General features: G+C 36.5%; 1 protein-coding gene across 14 annotated transcripts in view; it reads right to left on the reverse strand.

Annotated features, from left to right (window-relative positions):
* Positions 1-15,368, reverse strand: part of BIRC6 (baculoviral IAP repeat containing 6) — a 194,093-nt gene that overhangs the window by 158,820 nt on the left and 19,905 nt on the right. For all 14 annotated transcript variants that reach the window (XM_052806225.1, XM_052806220.1, XM_052806227.1 and 11 more), the window contains exons 5-10: positions 13,416-13,527; positions 12,026-12,108; positions 10,619-10,841; positions 10,361-10,521; positions 8,399-8,457; positions 5,641-7,035 (exon numbers count right to left, since the gene is read on the reverse strand). In XM_052806225.1, the coding sequence (XP_052662185.1) occupies positions 5,641-7,035; positions 8,399-8,457; positions 10,361-10,521; positions 10,619-10,841; positions 12,026-12,108; positions 13,416-13,527 (2,033 nt within the window). The remainder of the gene's footprint in view (positions 1-5,640; positions 7,036-8,398; positions 8,458-10,360; positions 10,522-10,618; positions 10,842-12,025; positions 12,109-13,415; positions 13,528-15,368) is intronic.

Consider the following 15,368-nt stretch of genomic DNA (forward strand, 5'->3'; position numbering starts at 1 on the left):
CCTAATGACATGGTAGAGACAAGTAAGATATCCAAACAAAACCAGAAAAAAAGCTACAGAGAGTAATTAATACACTATATACAACTCAAGCAAAAAAGGTTATAACTGAAAGGTACAAGATTTGGGGCCATCCACTTCTGCCAGGCTTGCAACAAGAAATACTAGCACAGACAACTCACTTCTGACATACCAAACTCCAGTCTGAAAAAACACTCTCTCCAACAAAGGGGAGTGACTAGCGTCCTGGTTTCAGCTGGGATAGAGTTAACTGTCTTCCTAGTAGCTGGTACAGTGCTATGTTTTGAGTTCAGTATGAGAAGAATGTTGATAACACTGATGTTTTCAGTTGTTGCTAAGTAGTGTTTAGTCTGAAGTCAAGGATTTTTCAGCTCTTCATGCCCAGCCAGCGAGAAAGCTAGAGGGGCACAAGAAGTTAGGAGGGGACACAGCCAGGGCAGCTGACCCAAAGTGGCCAACGGGGTATTCCATACCATGTGACGTCACACCTAGTATATAAACCGGGGAGTGTGGGGGGCAGGAGGGGATCACCGCTCGGGGATTAACGGGGCATCGACCGGCAGGTGGTGAGCAATTGCACTGTGCATCATTTGTATATTCCAATCCTTTTATCATTACTGCTGTCACTTTATTAGTGTTATCATTATCATTATTAGTTTCTTCTTTTTCTATTCTATTAAACCGTTCTTATCTCAACCCACGAGTTTTACTTCTTTTCCTGATTTTCTCCCCCATCCCACTGGGTGGGGGGGAAGGGAGCGAGTGGCTGCGTGGTACTTAGTTGCTGACTGGGGGTAAACCAGGACAACCAGAAAAACTCTTGTTATAATGTAACACTGCAGACAAGAATTTAGGAGAATTATGTATATAGAAAAGAACACAAAAAAAAGAATAATCACAAAACAGACACCTCAATCAGCAAGATACAAATGTACATGACGGGTTACATTCAGTGTTCATGGTCATCTTGTACATCTTCCAACTCTGACTAATTCAGAAATAGACCATATATGAAAGAACTGATCCAATGTGATCTAGGAATTGATAATGCATGAGAAGCTGATTATGGAGCTTCAACTGGAGCTGGGTCTTTTTGTCTGTCAGCTCTGAAGCAATAGAGGCATAAAAGAGACCTGCTAGAACAAAAAAATTACTGGAGTTCTTTCTTATGATGAAAACAAGTAGAAAAACTTCTTTCTTCCCCCTGCTTTTCCCCAAACTACTTTCAAATAATAATTGAAATGAAAATATAACTAAATTAATTTAGGCAACTACTGAAGAACCAGTTCTTAAAAATCAAATTGACTTTCTGTTGAGAAATTTTTTGCTAGATGTAATGCAGAGACAAATACTAGCATTTTCAACAAGACCCAACAGGGAAGTGATTTACTGTAAAATCTTCACTCAACACAGACATTCAAAAACTACATTTGTGAAAGAATAAGATTGCGAATTTCAGGTGAGCATAATCCAGGAATGCTTCACTCACTAGAATGAACTCAAGCACTCAAACACATCATACAGATTTTAACACCTACTCAATCAGTCTGGCAGGGAAGTACCTGCTTCACCACAACAGAATGAACATTTCCACTTTTTGTAGCATTTGTTTGAAATGCCACCTCACTTTCCTATTTGATAGTATTTCTTCAGAGAGCTTCAGACACTGAAGTTCATAACTTGACAAGGCAGAACATCAGTAGCAGTGAAAGACAGAAAATAGACAATTCTTAATGATCTTTTAAAAAAATACTCCCAGAAACACAAGTATGCACAATTTTCAAAACTGCCAAAACAAAATACAAGCAGAGATTTGCACCTTTATGTTAGATAAGAAAAGGAACAGTTCAGACATGTTCATTTTTCCACCTCATTCCATATTCTAAAGCAAAGTTCAACAAAATTGCCTGAATGGCAAACACAGTTGAACAGCTAAACTAAGGAAACAATCCAAACCAAACCCAAGAAAAGAAAAAAGTTGAATGTATACTGTGGACCATTTTCTTAAGTGATTTTTGGTAGGACTGTAATTTAAAAAAAGAAATATAATTAGACGAAAACTGAGATATAGAGAAGGCGGTGACAACTGTAGCTGTGGAAATTTATGCATCCAAACCAAACTCTGTCAGATCCTCTTAAACACCAGATAATAGGCTTCAAATATCATCAAAAGACCACCCTACAGCTGTAACCCTATTCAAAAACACTATCTGTCTGCATATTTTTATAATAAAGAATTTTACTTGGTTTGGATGCTACAAAAGCAGAATTTAAGCTGTTTTATACTAATGACACAAGACAAAACATTTAAAACCCCCATATGATAACACACAAAGCACTGCTAAGAGGGATATTAACTACAGTCTATCTTGGCCAAGGGGAAGAGAAGAAAGCCGAATACAGAGATTAAAGTCCATTATGTTTGCATAACAACTGGAATCAAGAATATACTTGCACACTTCTCCCCAGAGGTCAGCTCTAGGTAATCCTTGCAGAAACAGAGAAGCACCCTAAACTGACACCAAGAGATAACATTTTGAAGCAGGATAAGAAAAATTATTCCCAACTCAAAGATGGATGATATCAACTACAGGTCTAAAACACCTTTACATAAAACCCCTCAAAACCTGAAACACCCATTCACACAGAGGTTTCTTTTCAGTTATAACTTAATGGCAGCTATGGGAAAAATTATATGATATACCAATGAAAATAATATGTCAACAAGCAGGAACAGCAGGAAAAAAAAAAAAAGGCTCTTCTGCACCCAAAACTTACAGACACTAAGACACTAAAGTACGTCTTTGCCTACTCCCACCATCCAAGCGAGTAAACAGGAAAGAATATACTGCTCAGCTTACATTCTTGAATAGTTTTCCAACAACATCCAAGCATTTCCAGTGCATGTAGGTTCCAAATCTTCTACTTAACATTTTCACTTATGTCTTTGCACTAAAAGCCACTTGCTAGAAGTATTAATGTTGAATACATCAGTGAATATAGCTATTCTACTTTCAACACGTATCTTCCTAATGCTGTCAGAATGCAGGCACCATCCCATATGTGGCAGTAAATATAGAGAAGCATATATATAGATTTTGGAAGAAGCCTAAGAAAACTGCATTTAAGAAAAAGTAATAATAAAAAAAAAAGTATCTTCAGCCACCTAGCAGATAAGCAAGCAATTTCACCCACTTACAGCAGATAGACTGAAGGATGATTATGATTCAGCACAACAAAAATTATGTAAAACCTATTCCTTGCATCAAGTTATTCAAATGTACAATAAGATATAGGATAAAAAATGTATATTAATAGTTGATCTTTCTGATTTGCTTTTCCTTTTAGTATTCCTGAATTTCACGCAGTACAGTTATTTACAAACATTTAAGATCACGTCACTCTTTAAAAAGCTTCATATTTTAGCATAAACATTAGGACTCCGAGGCTTCAGACAGATCTACTATCAGACCCTGAAATCCAGACTTCTAATGGACATTGATGCCAAAATAGTTGTGATGGCTTTTGACTTAATTTCTCAAAAGTGAGAAAAATTATACCAGGTGAAGTGACTGAAATGTTAAAAAAGGAATGAAAATTTAAAGCTTCTAAAGACATTTAAACAATGAAAATAATGAATTCTGAAGTTCATTCTAATTTGGTTGCAGAGCAGAAAAATCAAGTTCCAAATAGAGGTGCAGTGGGTGTAAATGAAAGATAAGAATAATCAATGAATAAAAAAACCTGAAGAGGTAGCAAAGTACTATATTCAAAAGAGGAAACTTGAGGGCAGAGGGATACCTGTCACATATAGGACTACAGAAGAAAAAACCAAAACCCCAGTCACCTTAAAGGCAGCAAGCACAAAAGAAGTCACAGCAAAGCTATTTGTAAATTACTAGATTGATAGTATAACACTCTCAGAGAGAAAAAATACAGAGATATTTACTGAAAAAGCAGAATGATGTGCTTGTCTATTATGAGGAAGATGAAGTATTCTCCAGTCAGTAACGGAGGTGGTGGTTATCTAGGCAGAAGAGACGAATACTCCTACACACACAGAATAAATGCTCCCAACTCAGCAGACCTGCATATCTTACGCTCAAAGTCCCAAAACAGGTTTAGACAATACCAAATGCTACAAGACTATAATTACCATACACACTAACACTGGATGGGAAAGTACCGTGCACAGTAACAATAAGCCCTTTAACTTTTATCATTAATCTTAAAACACAAGACAGAATAGATTTGATGTAAGAAAGAAATTAATAGTAGTACAATTCTGTAGAAAAAAACCTTAGCAAGGTTTGGGTTTTTTTAAATGAGATTGCAGTTTGATCAGCAAAGTATAGGTAAAAACATTATGACATGGATATGATATACTAACAGTTTTCAAAGGCAATTAACCTTTCAGTTAGAGCTCCATTTTAACTAGGAAAAACCATGCATTATTAAATAAATCTAAAACAGTTTAACAGACATTTCTTCAAAAGCAGTTACCAAAAGGGAACAATTTAGTAACTATGAATGTTTCCATTGGGGGAATCTGCAAACATAAATACTACTTGCTAACATGTGATGTTTTCATCCATACTAAAAAACCAAATCTAAAATCTCCACTGCTAAAACTCTTGGTGGGTAAGTGATAAGCACAAGGCCCTTTACAGACAGGAGATTTTTACAATAAGCTTGACTTCATCTGTTGGAAATAAAGAGGTAAATCTGGTATGAGTTTAATAACCCCTTATAGGAGGACTGTGTAATCAACATGACACCACCGTGAAAGAAGCAAATGTGTCAATTTAAATTCTTCTAGTAGAGATAAAAGTTCAACATGATATTGGTGGGAGTTCATCTGAAATATGTGAACCATCCCATCAGCTTAGCCCCTCTGAGAGGCTAAGCGTTTCCACCAGAGCTGCATTCAAGTGCAGGAGAACTAAATGAGACATTGGCGCATGGAGGAACTCAGCTGGATGACAGCCAGAGCTGTTTCCACTGGCCCAATGTAACGCAAGGAAGAGGGGAGGTGTCTGGTGGTCTAGGCACTTCTGTGAAGTAGCAGTTGCCTGGACTTGAGTTACACTCCCCTCCTACCTGCCTCCTTCCCCCAAAATATCTTGTGTTCATTTTGAAAAAGATTTAAGAATCCTGCATGGATAGTCTGGCTCTCATGCTCAAGAAAGCGTAATCCCAATTGCAAAAGGCTGAAGCAGAACCAGCAGCCCTATCTGAAAGAAGATAAAACTGACCACTCGAATAAGGTGTAAAAGCATTATCTTCTCTACCCTCTTGAATATGGCCAATTACAGACAGGAGACATTTTTCCAAAATGTGGATCTCTAGCACAGAAATAATTACATACAAGAATTACTTGTATTTGTTTTAGATTTAAGAAAATCTGTGACTCTACAAGAAGAAATTTCTTTAGAGATTAAAATCTACATTTAAGATGAGGAATTAACTAGAGTCCATGGTCCCTAGAACAGAATTAAACTGTACATAAATTCAATGGAATTTGCCTATTACTATTTTGAAACTTAGATTCTAACATTCTATAATATTATCCAAATACAGTCAAATCAAGCATTAAAAAAAAATTTTAAAGAAAAGTCTTACCTTTGGTGCATGCACATAATCTGTCTGTGCCCGAACAGTATATCACAGAGACAAACATATCTGGTTCCTCAGTGCCCTCTTTTTTAGGTGGCTCCACTTTGGCCAGAATTTCAAAGTTCGAAAGATCTAGTATTTTTACATATCCTCCCTGAGTGGTTATTACCAGGTGCCCAAGAGTAGAGATCTCAGATCTTCTCTCTCTCCCACTGCCATTTTTAGAAGTTAATTGTATTTCCTCTACAGGCTCCTCACAGTCATCCTCTCGATTATCCAATATATCTGGCGGGAGCAAAATCATTGAGGTAATTGTGTCTTGGGGGTCTTTGATATGCTGGATTTTTACCGGTTCCTCCTCTAGAGTAACTATTCTAGTGGCATAATTCATCTTATAAAGCACTAGGTATCCACCACTAACACTTCTCTGTTCAGGTTGAATTATTAAAGGAGTTGGTACATCTGCTGGTGACTCATGTTGGATTACATCAATACTCGTGCCATTCACTACAGCAAGACTTGATTCTAGTTCCCCCTTCCTTCTATTACATAGTGCCGAGTTTAATTTATTTAAATTATTCAAGGCCTCTACTTGATTTATTGCACTCAGAGATTCGACAGGACAAGTCCGCAGTCCTACTAACAAATGAACTCCATCTGCACAAGGAGTGATTGAATCTACACACAGGTTCTCCTCCTCTGCAAACTTTGGCAGACGCAGGCACTGAACCAAAGTCCCAGGCTTGGGAACCATAGAGCTCCACTTGTCCGAGTCTGGAGAAGTTAGGTTGGCTGCAGCATCTGCAAACTGCTGAATGTAAGTCACAGGTGGATCCTGTAACAGCAACTGTTCCTGACTGTCCAGCTCCATTTCAATGATCTGTGGAACTGTGAAACCATCATCATGTATACTTTTACTCATAATATTGTTCATCTGTGAAAAGAGTTTTCCTGCTTTTTCATCAGACTCCTTAATGCTGTATAGCAGCAATACAGGTAAAGTCCTCCTTACCAGAGGGGAATTCAGTTCTGAATTAGTGCAGGATTCATTGTCAGTTGATCCCTGTTCCGAAACACTCTCACCTCGAGTCCTACTTAAGCCATCCAGTGACCTCTGAGAGTTACTGCTAACAGGAGAGGTAGCAGGTGATTTGTATGTTAATAGACCTCCAGCTAATAAACAAGGAAAGGGAATGTTGTGTTGTTCTAGATGTTTTTCCTTCATCTTTTCACTCTTACAGTTGGCCAAACAGGGATTTGCCCCAAGTTCTTCTAGATCCTTAACCGTGTCTTCCAGAACATTTGCAACAATTTCCCACTGAAGTTTTTCAGGTTGCTGAAGAATGCTGAGAGCTGTTATATCAAGGCTGACTTCCATAGTTTCTTTTTGTGATGTATGCCCTTTAAAACAAAAATATTTAACATAATATATGTTCGAAAAAAAGGAATCATATTGCATATATTACGGACTTATCCTTGTAATTAAGCAACAAAAAGTCACTGCTCAACAGTTTCAATATGTTAAAACATTCCATATGGTCAAGATTTCATAGTCAAGAAACAATAGAAGAGGCCCAGAAACATTCCTTCCACATAGACTAATGGTTCTCCTAATTTTATCAACAAGAGTGAAAGTAAAGAGAACAGGACATTAGCCTTTGTAACAAGTCTCCCAGTAAACAGCATTATCTTTCTACCTATTATTCTACTTAGGCTAGACAACCATACTGAAATCCAACTAATGTAATCAACTCAATTCATGTTCTGCCACCTATTATTCCCCTTCCTTCCTAGACAATCCAGTACCATCAAAAATCTACAGTTCTGCAGATGCATTCTCCAATTTCAGTTGAAAAACATGTCGTTTTACACTAAAACTTGACACTTCCCACCATGTAGCAGACCACCTAGTAGAAAGAACTCCAAGCTATTATAAAACAAAACCCAGTAAAAACTTAAAAGAGATAGCCTGATCAAATTAAACAGGGATAACAATGAATCAGAAGAGTTCAACTAAGTAATGTATAGATCTAAAAGATTATAAAGGACACTGTATAAACCCAGATTAAGAGGTGACTTAAGCATAAATGACAGAGCACCACCTTTGCTAATACTTTTGTTGAAAAAAATCCTTTTTACATCTCAAGTCTATTTCCTTGTGTGTATGCACATGCACATGTTCTTTTTTTCCCCACTTGCTAATCCTTACTCAAAGATGTAAACTGGATTATGGAAAATAAGCATGTAATCCTCCCTCCCACCAAAATTTCTGATTCAACCTCTAAGAAAATAACACAAGAACACCATGCATAGCACTGTTCTGCTTCCATATGAAATCTTTATTCAGGAAGAGAAATACTGTATCAAAGTGCATACCCACAGGGAAACAAACAAGATACAGGAACTCTCTTTGGCAATCCCCTGAATTCAAAGGGTTTTGTACAGCTGTAACTTGTTCCTGTTCTAAGTAAGTTCTTTTAACTTGGTTTGTGTGTTTTATTGACACCAAAGATAAGCAATGCTTGCTGTCAAATAAGACATTTATTAACCAACAAAGTAGGGTTTTTCTTTTTTCCTGTATGTAATCTCTCCACCATACAAACAGTGACTTAAATATTGGCATTGCTTTCAAGGTCAATCTTTTTTATTTTTTCTAATACAGTGAATATAATATCATTGGTTTTGACAGGGCTTTTTCAAAAGCCTGAGAAGAACTATTTCCCTCCCGACCTCTAAACTATTACATGGATCAGATATAACCTACCTGTCACAGATTCCGATCTGGAATGCTCTTCACTATCTGAATCCTCCAGTAGGTCATCACTGAAAAAAGAAAAAAATGTATGAACGACACCATGTACACTGTAGCTGCATTCTTATTTTTAATTAAATTTCCAAAAAGATTTAGTAAAAATTACAAGTGTATTATAACCTGGCACTTCTTTTGGTCAGCACTGTACATCCATTAATGAGTTGGTCACTGACACTAACAATATAAAGATTGTTTTCCCTCTGTCATCGAACCAGCAGACCAGCTTTCCGTTTGCCTCATTCTACTATTGTATTCCCAACAATCCAGACATAAATGGAATTAAAATGAAAGCCTGTTCTCAGGAATCTTTCCAAGAAAAACAAAACCAAACAATCAAAACCTCTAAGAACTGATGGCACCTTCTTCAAAGTTCCTCAAAATAGTCTCTGAAAGGTGGAGCTGCCAGACTGGTCTTTAATTCTACCAAAGCAATTCTGTAGCTAGTACAGAAAGGGTGTATGAACAGTGTGTTGCTTTTAAAAATACTACCAGATGAATCTTTTTTTTTTTTTTTCATAAAAGCAGATTCTGTTCAAGATACCTCTTCAAGAGAAATAGGCCCTTCAGTAGTTCTAAGAATATATGAAGATTTTACACATCTCACTTTTCCAATAGAAGAAACAATTTCCTATTACAGGCTCTTTACACACAAGAACAGTAGTAATGCCTTTGCAGCTTCACGTATAACTACTCACAGTACCAAGCAGGATCCCCAAATTTCAACAAACTGGATGATTCCTCTTCATGCCCAAGAAATAGATCTTTTTTGGCTCAAACCTGATCAACCTTCACTTCATAACAAGACAGTGACAATTCAATACTTCGATTCTCATCCAGCCTCCCCTTGAGTGGGAAAGTGATAGTAAATGTCATACAGATTAAGTGAAAGATGCTTAGTTCTGAGCAATATGATTGTACTATCCTTTAACCAGCTCTTAAAATTGGCTTACTTCTTAGACTCTCAAGGAGTTTACAGCCCTAAAGCTACAGTACAAGTCTAGGCCCCAGCCGTTGTTAGGCCCCACACTGATGTTGTCCATGTTTCTACATACCCTCTTCAGGAGGGCAAGCTTCATATTTGCTATGCAGTACTGTAGGAATCACACCAAGCTTAAAACCAAAGATTTACTTTCCTGTGCATGTCGCAGTGCTGTTCCTTTCCGTGATGCTGAAGTTTAAGAATAAACAATCAGAAAACTAGCAAGACTCCCCAAACACCTTTTGTCCTAAGTTTCCCAACAAATATTCACTCTTTTGTTTGAGTTTTGGTAATATGAAAAAGGAGTTTTCAGTATAGACTGTAAGAAGCATAAATGAAATACTGCTTTTTCTCACACGACACTTTCTAAGCACTGGCATACCCTCTAGCTTATCTAAAAGCTTGTGACAGGACTGTCTAACTATTTAGAGTCTGTATGCATGTGTTAAAGGTACAAAATGAAAGCAATTCCTAGCACATCCACGTCATTTATTTTCAGAATGACATAACCAGAAATTACGGAGAAGCGATCAGAGAAAAGCATGTTCCAGAAGTCCACAAGTAGCCTTTACTTTCAAAACCTGAAATGCATAATCCATAACTAAAATGAAAAGCTGTTCCAAAACTTAAATCCCTTTCTCTTTTTTCTCTGCCTCTGGGACATCAGCACAGGGCAGCAAAGAGATTTGGTACCTCTCTGTTAGTGGAGAATAAAAACTGAAACAGCAGGAATAAAATGGAACTGGCTTTAAAGATAGAAATCTAGATTATTGTTTTTTAAGTGTTGAATTGTGTACAGATACACACTAATTAAAAAAAATTATCTCTGTGAAAAAAAATAACTTACCAATCTTATGTTTCACAAAGCATGACTTAACAGCATTTACCAGTTACACAGCAGCATTTCATATTTCTAATTTCATAGATCAGCATACCTGTCTCCTTCTAATTTTGGTATATCTGAGCAACTAGATGAATCTTCTAGCCATGCTAATGTTGGTCTCCTTGAGTCAACCCCTGAGCTCTGTTCTCCTGATAACATAAGTTGCTGCACAATAGCCGGATCATATGCATTGATCTCAAATTTTAAGTGGACCTGAGAAATAACAAAAAACAGAAAACGCCTTTGATTTAAATCGAGATAGGCTTAATCAGTAATTAGTTAATAAAAACTCATTGTTTATATTGTATACCTTCATAAGTTTGGAAACATCCCATATGCAGATCTTCCCTCGTTTTGTTGCAGCAGCTAGAAAATGAGGGCAACTTCCAGATCCAAAGCAGGCTATTCTGTCAGTGCCATCTGTGCAGGGAAATTGTGCTGGACTTGTTGCCAGTGTGACTGAAAGAGGTACATTCTGAGTGTGCTCACCCTTGACAAATGGGCAGTTTGGGGAATGTCTCTCATGTTCAGACCTTTTCATATTAAAAACAAACATAGCAAACATTGATTTCTTACTGTGAAAAACATACACAGCATATACAAACTCAGCCCTTGAAGTAAAGCTGAAACTGAACTGTTTGAACTGCATTGCAGTCAGTCATGCAAGAAAGTTCTGAAGTTACTAACACAGCTTTCCCTGCTGTTTCTCAATAGCAGACTGCATTAAAGCCTTTGATCACTTAATGGAGATTCATATTCAAATGGAGGAATCTACACAGTGCTCTTAATATAATTAGTCCATTTTAAAAAAATAATTGTTCTATAGGCAGTAGCCCATCATGTCCTCATGAAGAAAAGTACAGATTAAATTCTACAGAATGCACATTACGATTCCACTGTTATGAGATATATTATTATAAGTAACCTTAATAAGATGAAGCAATGTCCTGTCTTTAGTTCTACATCCACACTTACAAAAATAAAAATTGGAAAGAGTCCTGAATGACACATTGACCAAGAAAAAAAACTTCTAATTTCAATACAAACCTAAGGCAGAGACATGGCAATTACACTACTACAAAATGTCTGGAACCTAACAAGGGAAAGGAGAAGACAAGGACTATGAAAATAACGTTACGAAGTGTAGTTTCCAGCAAGTCAGGAATCTGATGTGTTCAAATAACGTTATAAGTTACCAAACAATCAAGACAAAAATTACGTTAAGAACTCTTTTAAAAACAATATAAGGTCCTGCATTTCTGTCACTATGCACAACTTTAGCTGATTCAGGAAACTAGTAATGGATCTCACAACTTCACAAAAAACACAAATATGCACTGCATGGCCATTGCAGTTTAAGAACTTAGAAAAAGATGTGTTCTAGTCACAATCATACAGAAGACTGAGTTTAGATCCCTGCAAAGAAATGTTGGCTGCCATCTTTGCCATGGAACAATTTGCAATGAAATAGCAAATCAGAATTAAGAAACAAAACTGACTACAATTTCTTGGGTTTAGTATTATACAGAAATTTGACATAGTACAGGGAATTATTTTGTGGTTTGTCCCATGGAATCATTCTGGAAATCCATTCTTGTCAGTGACACTCCCTAAACTCACCAGAAATCCCATCAAGATAATGTTGATCTTTGTCCTCCAAAGATTTCTAACCTCTTTAGCACAAAATTAAGTCTACTCCAAACATCATTAAACTTACCAAGGTTCATCTGTAGGCTCCCAGCATACCAAACACACACTACAGGTAAAGCACATGGCTCTGTCATCTCCTGATGAAGCAGGCTATAAAAATAAGAAGAAACACTTGAAATTTATATAGCTATGCACTACTTTAACTAGGTGATCAAGTCCTCTCCCTCTTCTAGTGGCATAGCAAAGCACCACATCAAATGTGTAAAAGGCAACAAATTACGTACTATAAAGTGGAAGTATTTCACATTTGAAAAAAAAGGATGCACCACATTACTATAGAAGAGATTCAGAACCAACACCTGTGCAAGCCACTGGATAAAAACCATATAGACGTAGAACAGAACTCAGCATCTCTGCTAAGACTTTTTCCAAAGAAAAAACGTTCATGAGGTTCAAAAAATTTAGAACCTCAGCAGAATAACTGTACATGCTTGGAAAAAACAGGTTAAACAACTATTTCTTATTATGCCTTCAGTCTGCTGGAATATAAAGCATTCTATATCACTCCTCTGCAAAGAACAGTTACTACTAGCTGAAGTGACAGAGGAAAAAGAATGGAAATTTCCATTCTCTTAAAATTTTGCATTTTCATGACCACATTTCAAGTCACCAAGATATGCTTGGGAATATGCAGATATAATTCTAACATATGAATTCTCTGCATTTCTCCTCCTGAACAAGCTTAAGTCCTCCAAAAGCTTTATCCACTTGCACCTGTCAGGCTTTGCAGGTGACATGAGACAGACAATATTGATGTCAAATGACATGCACTGCCTAGCCATCATTATCTAAATCCACACCATAAATAATTTTTTTATAGTAGAAATCATTTCAAAGAATGAAAAATGGAAATAAGCAAAAGTAGTGGAATAAAATGTTGAGGTTGTATTTAGTCACTAAGCTTAATAATTTAGTAATGTGATCTAGGACCATTGTTTGTTACCATACAGTTTAAGTCCCACTAAAGAAAAGTATGGTTAGAGAACTCACTGTCAAGCTTATTGCTTTTTTTGCTTTACTTATAATATAAAAAGTAAGGACATTTACTCAACAATCTAACAAGGACAAAGAGAGACTCTATGTAACAACCAACTTGATCTTTATTATTGCTGTTTAACTCAGATCAATTTGATACTTAAAAGTGTTTTATATGCTGAAGTTCAGAACGGTATTTTCTGTGATCTGTACAAAAAAAGAAGCAACCTCAAGGCATGGAAAAAACCTGAAACTTAAAAAAAAAAAAAAGAAAGAAAAGAGCTGAATGACAAACTTTTTTGTTTTGGTTTGGTTTTTTAAATGGATTCCTTCAATGATTCAAAAAACATAATGAAACTTTTTCCCCTGCTCCCCAAACCTTCAACTAGTGGACAAATACTAAGAACAAGTAAACCTTTTACCTGGTGATAGAACCCAGCTTGAGCCATAGGATCTGGCTGTGCCCACCTATAACCCACATGAGGCCATGAAGTGAATGTCTCCCGTCTGTTAGCTTCACTATACATCAAAGACCTAGAAAGGTAAAAAATTCTCCATTAATCAAAACTGCCACTTAGAATAAAAAAAGTAAACTATTTATGAGATATTTTCAATGCTTTAGTAACCGTTAGAAATACCACAGACAGTTTTAAGTATAAGTTACAGATAACCATCATTAACAATTACAGAAAAGTTACAAAGTTCTCTCACTTGGGTGCCTGAAGTACATCCTCAGCAAAAGACCAAAAGCAATACAACAACCTACAGGCCTTAAAAGCAAGAGAAATAAAATAAGCTTCCAGGTAGCCTATTTGGTCTAACTGCAGAAAAGCATCAGATATCCAAAACTACTCTGCATTTAGGGAAGATGCAGAATCTAGCCCAATAGAACTGCTAGAGAATTTTTTTTTTGAACATGACAACTACTGCAAAAATTTGGCTTTATTAGTTGAACAGATATGAATATGCGTATTTAAAAATACTCCAAATCAGTATTTTAGGCTTAACTGAATACATGGTACAAACCCCCCAACATTTGTCCCTCACTGCATACTATAATACTTAAAAATTATAAGCTACTAGGTCACAAAATATGAACTCCTCTGCAACTCAATATCTACAGAGAAAAGAAGCTCCTCTCTTTTCCAGCTTCATTCAGTGCATGTCCCTTATCTGAAATAGTACATAAGAAACAACTATCAGCTTTTCTTTTTCCTTGACAGAATTTTCTTCTCCAGTATCATCCGAAGAACTAGTGCTGCTAAACAGAAAAGTGCCTTACTTGTTTCTGCCCCTGAGTTTCAGGAGATTTTTGCTGTCTTATAAAGAGAAAACATATATTAAACATTTCCTACCAAGGAAGCAAACTTTCTTGCAACACCCACATAAGGGCTGTCTTAACTTGACATTATACCATCTTAAGAGACAGATCTCGGAGAGCTCTAATCAAAAATACAATATGGCGAGGTACAGGTAGACCTGGAGGCTTGGGCAGGGGAAATAAGAGATGAAATCAATTTTATTAGAGCTGCAAGAAATTATAATATGCTTGCAAAATGATATTTGTATAGAAACTTTCAAGAAGGAATGAATTTATAGACTTAGATTTATCAGTATTCTAACTAGTCTGGGTTTATGAGGGCTAAAATAATGGGCTACTCGCTTCTGTACACATTATCGGTTGGATCAGAAAGAGATGAAGCAACAGTCTCAGGTAAAATTTTCTGATCCCAAACACATAGCAGGTGACTAGAGAGTTCAGAAGCAGCATACATATATTCTGCAAAGGTAACAACTTCCTAAACTCCTAAACCACAAAATATGGGCATAACTCTTTCTTGTATGAAGGAAAAGGAATTGATTTCATGATGCAGCACAGTATGTATGCTTTATCTTTGGTAGACAAATGAGTGCTCTCTTTGCATTCCAAAGAGGCATACATATGCTCTTAAAGCTATGCAGTTTCCGAACATCCCAACATTGCAGTCTCAGTAAGGTTTCAGTATAGTTTGAGTAAAGCCAGTAACTTAAGTAACTAGTCATACACACCTGACTGTTCAGGTAAAACCCATAATCAAATATGATGAAGAGTAAAGCCTAGGTGAACATGTATTAACATGTTACAATACCACCTAGGGACCTATATTTAGGGCTGCAATTGTTACCTTTTTGAAGGTATATGTTGGGATTAAGAGCAAAGTGAATTCAATTTGCCTGGCATTAAAGTCGGAATCCAAAAAAAACAGTCTTGTGGCACCCATAAAGGTTTCTCTAAGTTTAGTAATATGTACTTCACATTGTGCATTAAACAGTTAATTAACAGTATGTGTAAGAGCAAGAAAGCATAGAATAGGACTAATTCCTTTGGCAAATTA

Source organism: Harpia harpyja, chromosome 13 (assembly GCF_026419915.1).
Source record: "Harpia harpyja isolate bHarHar1 chromosome 13, bHarHar1 primary haplotype, whole genome shotgun sequence".
NCBI classification, from domain to species: Eukaryota; Metazoa; Chordata; class Aves; order Accipitriformes; family Accipitridae; genus Harpia; species Harpia harpyja.